Source organism: Clinocottus analis, unplaced genomic scaffold, assembly GCF_023055335.1.
Source record: "Clinocottus analis isolate CAN_PGR_092001 unplaced genomic scaffold, fCliAna1.0.p SCAF_20, whole genome shotgun sequence".
NCBI classification, from domain to species: domain Eukaryota; kingdom Metazoa; phylum Chordata; class Actinopteri; order Perciformes; family Cottidae; genus Clinocottus; species Clinocottus analis.
The window spans coordinates 1,997,568-2,006,833 of NW_027175932.1; the positions used below are offsets into that span (position 1 = coordinate 1,997,568).

A 9,266-nucleotide genomic window follows, 5' to 3' on the forward strand; every position below is an offset into this window, starting at 1 on the left:
TTGTCCAAATAAATTCGCCAAAAAAATATTTAAAAAAAACAACTTTTTTTCTTTTGAGAGAAACTTGAAGAAAATACAAATGGATGTACACGAACGCCGGCGGGAGAGTTGTCTTCGTGTCACGGGTACTTGAGACTGTCACGGGCGTTTGAGGGTGTCACGGGTACTTGAGCGTCTCCGGCGGCTCAGAGCGGCGGCAGGAAGCTGTTGAGGTTGGGGACGATGTAGTCGGTGTAGTGGCCGTCGATGAAGCCCTTCCCGCTGTTGTGGACGAACCAGCAGTAGACGCTGGAGCCGCGTCGCTTGTCGCGCCTGTAGTCCTTCTGCCAACCCCTGAAACAAAAGGTTTAGGAAAAGTCATGTCAAGGTAAATGTTAAATACTACATTTTTATCACTTTTTCACGTTTAAACCCAGATTTCACGACATGTTTGGTCATGGAAATGTGGCTAAAAGTCATGGAAATGTGGCTAAAAGTCATAAAAAGTTAGGTAAAAGTCATTGAAATTTGGCTATCAGTCATTGAAATTTGGCTATAAGTCATTGGAAGTTGGCTATAATTCATTGAAATTTGGCTAAAAGTCATGAACATTTAGCTATAAGTCATGAAAAATTGGCTAAAAGTAATGGAAATTTGGCTAAACGTCATGGAAATATAGCTAAAAGCTATAAAAATTTGGCTAAATGTCATGGAAATTTGGGTTAAAGTCATGGAAATATAGCTAAAAGCTATAAAAATGTGGCTAAATGTCATGGAAATTTGGGTTAAAGTCATGGAAATGTTGGTTTAAAGTCATTGAAATTTGACTCAAGTCTAAAATGTTGGTTCAAAGTCATGGAAATCCGTTGGTCACCATGTGTATGAACTCTGTCTCTGTCCCATGAGTCCAGACGTACCTGGTGACCGGCAGCGAGTTGCCCTTCACCTCCATGGTGGCCTCCTGCTTCAGGGGGTCGAGTCCCTCGTGCACATCGTACACGCTCACCTCAGGCTCTCTGGAGAACTGACCTGACGACACACACACACACACACACTTTTTCATCCGCTTACGACCTCAATTGCTCATGTGACTTTGTCCTCTACGTGAGTTTTGATGGCGTCCTTGTTCCATTGAGCTGATGTCATTGTATAGTGTATCTGAGACGTACCTATGAGCCCGTGGACCAGAGGGGAGTACTGGTTGTCGTTGGGGATGTAGACGCCGAGGAAGTCCACGCTGACCGGGTTCTTCTTCCACACGCGGTGCAGCAGCACCATCACCTGGATGCCGTCGTTCACCACGACGGAAACGTGGGAGTTCTTCACGATGGAGATCCTCACGCTGAGACGCAGAAACATGAGCGAGATCATTTAAAATGAGCGTAAATAAGCGAGGCCGACGGCGAAAAGTGTGTGTGTGTGTGTTTACCCGTCCTGCGTGATGTCCGCCGTGGCGCCCCAGGTGAAGGAGTGGTTGCTCTGGCCGTCGGTCATGGCGATGCCGTTGGGGTCGACGGTCACGCCGACCCCGTCGGGTTGGTAGTAGACGGAGATGGAGCCGAAGTACGTGCTCAGCTTGCTCTTGTGAACCTGCTTGGCGCCGACCAGCTGACCGTTCACCACCAAGCCTTCAGGACGGGACAAGGACAACAATTATTTTGATATATATTGTTGAAAGACACACTTTTTATTGATTTAAATTGAATTCCCCCTTTTCCAAATATTTTATTGAATTAAAAAAAATTTTTAAAAATCATATATTTCCTGATTTGCGTTATTTTAATTTTATTTGGCTCTTTATTTTTTCTTTGGTAATTTTCTTTAGATTTTTTTTTTTTTTTAATTTTCACATTTTAGAATTTCAATTTTTTTTTCTTCAATTTTTTATATTCTGAAATTTAACCAATTTAGAAAAAATTTTTTTTTTTTTTAAATAAAATAAATCCAAGTAATAATCTCTCACGTGCAACGTGTTCACGTGCAACACGCAGCACACACGTGACACCACGTTACCAGTCTGGTACCTGTTCCGATGTCGGACACCAGGTTGAGGACGTGTCCGGGCGTGGAGTCGATGTTGAAGCAGACGTCCATGTTTTCTCTGGGCAGGTGGACGATGAAGTGAGGGTCGTTGTCCACTGGAGGACAAACACATTGAGCAACGTTCACACTGCAGCTGCAGGAAGAAGGTGTGTGTGTGTGTGTGTGTCTGTGTGTTACCTAAGTTGACTTGACCAGGCAGAGTCAACTCCACGTTGCCCTTCACGGCCTGACTCGGGGGGGCCGTGGTGGTCATCTGGACCCAGGGGGGCGGCTGGTAGACCACATGCACCGGACCCATGTTAGAGGGCGACGCGCCTCCTGCCATTCCAATTCCTACAAACACACGAAAAGCCTAGACTTAAAAAGGTTGTATAGACTTCTATACACCCATAGGAGTCGCCCCTTGGTGGTCAGGAGAGAGAATGCAGCTTTAACACATGAAGCGTAGACTTCTATACAACCAGAGGAGTCGCCCCCTGGTGGTCAGGAGAGAGAATGCAGCTTTAACACATGAAGCATAGACTTCTATACAACCAGAGGAGTCGCCCCCTGGTGGTCAGGAGCGAGGATGTCGGGTCACCTGTGCAGCAGCCGTGCTTCTGGTCCCTCGGCGAGTCGGCCAGCAGCCTCTCGGTGCCGTCCTCGCTCTCCACCAGCAGAGTGGTGAGAGGAGTGACGAACTGATGCTCCACGGACAGCGCCATGATCCGCTGGGTGATCTTCCTCTTCTTGGCGGCCGTGGGAGCCAAAGACCTGCAGGGGAGAAACGCAGCAGGCGTCCAGTAACGGACCAGATTACCGCCATGTTTTTACACTTTTAGGTCACCTGGAACGTCCTTGGACCCGGTAACGGTGTTTCCTATATACCTTTTATCATTGTTTCTGATCGCTAACAATGCTGATCATGCAAATTGCCCAAGATGCAACTCTTACCAACCAATCTTTACCTCATCTGCAACATTTATAGATTATATTTAATCATAAAGGTTGAAAAAAAGCTTTGCTGAGTTTCACATTAGTCATGTAGGAGTTTCCAGAAGACCATATAAGACACTTTAAGCTAATTTATTTGCATTAATTCCTTATTCAGAATCTTGTATCTTGATATTTCCTTCTTTTTCTGGCCGTCCTCATCCCTTCGTGTGCTCTCGAGCCTCTCACCTTTCAGAGATCAGCTGTTTGACGGTGATGTAGGCCCACATCTGTCTGGCGAAGCCCGTGAACGAGTGCTCCTGCTTGGCCAGCGCCTTGTCCAGCTCCGCGAAGTCCCCCTCCGTCTCCAGAGTGATGTCCAGGCGGGCCTGCAGGGCAAGACGAGGTCAGGGGACCGCCGACCCTTTCAAAGTTCAAAGCAGTGCATTTATTTTATTAACTCACGGCAGACGCGGTGGTGAAGCTGGTCAGGGTGTTGGTGTCGGACGGCAGCACCTTGCCGGCCACCACCAGCTCCGAGCCGCTGAAGTATTTGTCGAAGCGGTTCTGGGTGACGTCCGTCACAGTGTCATCCGGGAACTGGATGGCGATCCGCCTCAGCAGAGGAGACGAGACCTGGCTGTAGAAGGTCTGCGGGAGGCGAGGGATGAGGTTAATCTTCAAGGGCCTGCATGCCACAAGCCAACGGCAATTGCATGATATTGTTGCAAGCAACAGTTGTTGACAGAGTGGCCCGCGTCTTGACCGTCAAATTTGATAATGCAAATGAATAAAAGCGTGCCAATGAGAGAAGGAAATCTCTTCATAGTGATTTCACAGGTGCATCTTCCAGACCAAGAATTTATATCTTTTGTCTTCTTTTTTTTACTGTCTTGCACTTTTACCCTTGTTGCAGTGCATAAAAGAGAATATATAAGATAAGATACAGATGAAATATCATTGAAATGTGGTTAAAAGTCATGGACATTTGTTTAAAAGTCATTGAAATTTGGTTAAAAGTTATTGAAATGTGGTTAAAAGTCAAGGACATTTGGTTAAAAGTCATTGAAATTTGGTTTAAAGTCATTGAAATTTGGTTAAAAGTAATTAAAATGTAGTTTTAAGTCATTGAAATTTGGTTAAAAGTCATTAAAATTTTGTCATAAGTCATATAACACACAAACGACACGTTTCATTGTTTCTCCGCCTGGTCGTCATCCTCGTCGTACCCGGAGCTGTTCTGCGGCGTCGTGGTTGGCGTAGATCCTCTGAGCCACGCCCCTGTTCTCCATGGCGATGCGCTCCAGGAAGTCGTAGTCCACGTCGAAGCCGATGCCCAGCGAGAAGAGCGAGAACTCCTCCCTCATCACGCGCTTCACGTTCTTCTGGATGGTGCTCAGCTTGATCTCCCCTGGCAAGGAAAAATCACCAACTTACCAAGACCGTTCTATACCTTTTCTTAAACCTGAAGTCTTATATTGTGGCAGCTGGATCGGTCCGTCTTACCCACGGTGGGATCTCCATCAGACACCAGGATGATCATGGAGACGGAGCGAGGGTCGATCAGCCCCTGGTTGGACCCCTTCACCAGCATCTGGACCGCCCTCATCAGGGCCTCGTTGATGTTGGTACCTAGTGGGGCGTCAGCAAAGTACAAACGTCACGATCACACTGAGCTCGCCTCGCCGGAGCAAAATGGAAAGACCCTCTCTGAAAGGATAATATTCTCCTCGCACCCCCGTTGGGTTTGATGTTCTGGATGTATTTCTTGGCGTCCGCGACCTGGAAGGAGGAGCCGGGCACCAGGTCCTCGTTCCAGCAGCGCACGTTGTGGTTGAAGTCGATGATGCTGAAGTGGTCGTCTACGGTCAGGTCGTCCAGAATGGCCTGCATGGCATCCACCGTCTGCGAGGAGAGGTTTCGCAATTAAATGACCACAAGGGGGCGGTGTTTCACGAGAAGAAGAAGCCCAATGTCGCCAACGATAGGGAACCTAAACCCTTGACCCTCAGGGACTGAACTCACGTCACCTGGCAGTCCAAGAGGTTGTGTAATGAAGCCTCTGCTTTTATGTGCTTTTATCTTCCATCTTTAATCCTTACTGTCACAATAAACCATTGTCTTTTAAATCTCCCACGAGTTTAACGTCACAATAATAGGAATTGTGGGTAATTGCATGAGGCAAAGTCTGCAGAAATGCAGACTTATATAGAGTGGGGGAGGGCGGACCTTGTGTGATTGAAGGAGTCAAAAGTGCAACCAAACTCTAAAACAAACAACTCACCTGCTTCATCTTGACTCCCCACATGGAGCCACTGATGTCAATGACAAAAACAATGTTCTTGGGGAGAGGTGAGAGGTTGGAGGGCGCGAAGAATTGGATGAAGTGGCCGTCTGACACCTGGAAGACACCGCCAAAATAAAAGACGCTCAAGTGAAAAAACTTTCTCGCCATACGTTAAAGGTTTTAACGGCAAATTAATGGCTGTCAGACCTGTAGCTCCCCGGCGTTGCTGTCTCTCGTCACGTCGTACTGCACCGTGAAGATGCCGTCCACGGCGCTGTCGTTGCAGGTGGGGCACTTCCTCTGCTGCTGCAGGGTTGGCTTGAAGGAGATGTGAGCCTGAGGACAGAGACAACCTTCAGAAGCATGCCCACACATACAGGAAATACAATGACACAATAATACCGTTATATCTGCCAAGAAAGCGCATGTTTCTGTCCTTGTAGACATGTCGCACCATGCTTTACATCTACGAGACCCTTGACGGATGAATGGGCTGTTTAAAGCAAAAAAATCACAAATTCAGAGGGTCTGTCTTCACCTTGTCTTTGGTGGACGTGAGTTTGATAATCTCCGTGAATTCCTCCCCGAAGGAGTTCACCGTCTGCACCGTGGAGATGCCCTTGGGCTCGTAGATGTACACGTCCACCTGAGGGGAGAGTCGGGGTCAGCATGGCGGCCGGCGAACAACATCGAGCGCCTTCATCGCGTGCGGATCCTCACCTGGAACTGCGGCACCAGCCTGCCGGGCTGCAGGTGCAGCGAGTGCTCGTAGGTACCCAGCTTCCTGTGCATCATCTCCTGGTAGTGGAGCTCGAACTCGATGTTGCTGCCCGGAGGCACGTGGACCTCCGTCTTGAACGTCTCCATGTCCTGGGAGTTCGCCCTATTGGAGAAGCAAGGGAGGCAAAGATTCAGTGACACCGGGGAGGTTTTCTTTTGGGGAGGGTGGAGCTCTCGAGAGGTACCTGACAATGCCCGCCGCCTTGCCTCGGGCCTTGGCCTGAGCGTACAGGTTCCTGGCCACCGTCTTCTCCTTCACCGAGCCCACGAATATGATGCCGTTCACATTCCTGCAACGGAGACAAATTCAAAACTCTCTTTCTTCATAAGAGGCTGGGTGACACCGAGGTGATAGCGAAGTAACGGGGGGACATCGAGGTGACACAGGGGTGACGGCGAGGTGACACCGGGGTGACATCGGGGTGACACCGAGGTGACAGCGAAGTGACATTGGGGTGACACCGAGGTGACAGCGAGGTGACGGCGAGGTGACACCGGGGTGACATTGAGGTGACAGCAAGGTGACAGCAGGGTGACACCGAGGTGACGGCGAAGTGACTGGAAGGTGACATCGGGGTGACACCAGGGTGACATTGAGGTGACACCGAGGTGACAGCAAGGTGACATCGGGGTGACACCGGGGTGACATCGGGGTGACATTGAGGTGACAGCGAAGTGACAGCAAGATGACAGCGGGGTGACAGTGGGGGGCTCACATGGTGAAGTTGGTGATGAAGGCCCGCTTGGGGATCTGCACGTTGAAGCCGATGCTCTGCGACTTGGAGCCCGAGTTGACCACCGAGCTGCGGACCGTGGTGTGGGCGAAGCGCGACGTGATGCGGCTCTCCACCTTGTAGCTCTTGACGGTGATGTCATCGCCGCGGACGGCCTGGAGGAGGCGCAGGAGAAACAGGAAATGAAGGAGAAGAAGGAAGAGGAGGAGGGTATGTCGCAAGACCATTTCTATTTGTGTGTGTGTGTGTGTGTGTGTGTGTGTGTGTGTGTGTGTGTGTGTGTGTCATCATGGCATCGTGGGGTCTTGGAGACACCTCATGTAGCAGGAAGTGACCGCAGAGATTTATTTTTTTTACACACACATATATATAGATACACACGCACTGTCGTTCCTCTTTCTATACTCCCTTTAAGTTTATTTAAATTGAGACAATATCAAACCCTTTCATTCTGCGTCTTGTGTATCGAGGCTTAAGACCTTGTGACTGCTGTAAAACCCACGTCGACATTTACTCAAACCCCTAAAATGTGATTAAAAAAAAGCCACAAAATAATAATTGATTTGTTTGGGGGGAGTGCGAGTCAACAACCTGGAGGCCACTCAAACAGCAGCGCATTGATTCATAGATAAACTCTGTCACAGCGGAGGCAACATCATACCTCAAAGTCTTCCTGCTCCTCGCTCGTCAATATCGCTCTCTGAAACACAAAAAGACAAAAAAGACACGTCACACGTCTCACTCTGCTCTCTGAGGAGATGTAAAGCTGAAGACACAGATGATACAGGACCAGTATCAAGGACCAGGACCAGGATCTAGGACCCGGCCCCCTGCTGGTCAGTTTGGGAATAGCTTTGTTCACTTCTCTGTGTAATCAGTAACGCTCTGCGTGGGTCGATGACGGCGTTATTGTGTAACATCAACGACAAAGTGTGTATTTAACAAGAGAAGTCAGGTTGCGTTCACCTTGTGTCGCTCCCGATGATCCCGTACATGTGACTGAGAGGCAGAGAGAAGAGGACAACAATCAATATTTATTCTGCCAGTTTTTTGTATGTGATTTACCTTGTTTTTTAAGCAAAAATAAAACCTGCAGAACAGATAAAAGTTGTTATTATTATTGATGAATATTCAAGACTTTTTTATTTATTCTGCAGAATTCAGAGAGGAGACAATACCTTAATCTGCTTTACAAAGCTGAGTTTTAAAGGTCAAAGCCTAGTTTTAAAGGTCAAAGGTCAGGACAAGTATTTGAATTATATTTGTAAAAATCACATATACACAAAAAACAACTAAATTCACTAGAAAAATATTTCCTCAAAGAAGTGAGTCTCAATTTCCCAGAATCCTAAAATTCACTGACACACAAAGAAAAGTGTAATTTGGGACAAACTCCTCAAGTACATCATGAATATAAATGTATATTCTGTCTTTCTTTCCATTCATGCATTAAAAAAAAAATTTTTTCTTTAAAGAATTGAGTGTCAATTTCACTTAAAATCACATGAAAACCAATGACACACAAAAAGAAAGTGTCATTTGGGACAAACTACTCAAATAGAGCATGAATATAAATGTATATTTTGACTTTTTTTCTATTTACACATTAAAAAAAGGTACTTGGAGGTCGATATGAGGTAATATAAGGCCTCCGACTCACCGACTCTTCCTCCCATTCTCCATCGATCACGAACTCGAAGCATTGGCCCCGTTGCAGGAGCAGCAGCCCGAGGAGCAGCAGCAGCGGACGCCTCATGTTTCCAGTGGGCTCAAACACAAATACCCTCGCGCGCACACACACACATATAAATAACAATAAAGCGGCGGCGGCTGGGAAGGCGAGACGGTGCTGCAGCAGAGAGAGAGATGAAAAAACTCGGGAGGTTAAAATCCACTGAACTGATCAACTCCCCCGACCCGGTCAATATTTGTTGTGTTTCATGGAAGCCAGAGGAGAGAAGGACCCTTTGAAACTTGTGTGTGCAGAGTCAATAAGACCCGTCAGGCAGATTGTTTCCTAGGATCCGATAAATAAAAGTGATAAAATTTTGCTCATTTTGGTTTAATATTGTTCTGTGTTTCGGATGTGAAGGAGATTGTTTTTTTTAATGAGATAAATGTAAAGCTATGACATGTTTTAAGCATTTATCACCATAGTTTACATGAGCCAAGTGTAATGGTGCAATGCGGCCACCAGATGGCGCCAATGTACAGACACAGACGTGCAGAGGACAGCAAAAGCATTTATTTAATTTATTTATTTAATTTAAAAGTGAAGAACTTCGAGCTCCGCCTGCAACTTCATATGTGATTAAATGTTTTATCTCTTTACCTTCATTTCATTCATTCTATTTCAATTCTTTTATTTATTCATTTATGTATGTATATATGTATGTCATTTTATGGAAGCCCATTTCCGCCACACAAAAAAAAGAGATAATAAAGTCAATGAGATATTTTAATTATTATCACTCATGTAATTTTTTTTTCGTGGTTTAACTCATATTTGAAAGAATTCCCACACCCCCTGA

At 46.7% G+C, this 9,266-nt stretch overlaps 1 protein-coding gene across 1 annotated transcript; it reads right to left on the reverse strand.

The window, feature by feature from the left end:
- Positions 1 to 21: 21 nt before the first annotated feature.
- Positions 22 to 8,491, reverse strand: itih2 (inter-alpha-trypsin inhibitor heavy chain 2). The gene is made up of 21 exons (XM_068586362.1): positions 8,396 to 8,491; positions 7,702 to 7,734; positions 7,397 to 7,435; positions 6,718 to 6,890; positions 6,187 to 6,291; positions 5,942 to 6,104; positions 5,760 to 5,867; positions 5,429 to 5,557; positions 5,219 to 5,335; positions 4,671 to 4,839; positions 4,441 to 4,566; positions 4,164 to 4,345; positions 3,400 to 3,585; positions 3,184 to 3,323; positions 2,603 to 2,775; positions 2,200 to 2,355; positions 2,004 to 2,117; positions 1,409 to 1,607; positions 1,149 to 1,321; positions 897 to 1,008; positions 22 to 333 (listed from the first exon to the last, which is right to left on the reverse strand). The coding sequence occupies exons 1-21, from the start codon at positions 8,489 to 8,491 to the stop codon at positions 186 to 188; spliced, it is 2,841 nt and encodes a 946-aa protein (XP_068442463.1). The 3' UTR covers positions 22 to 185.
- Positions 8,492 to 9,266: the final 775 nt, after the last annotated feature.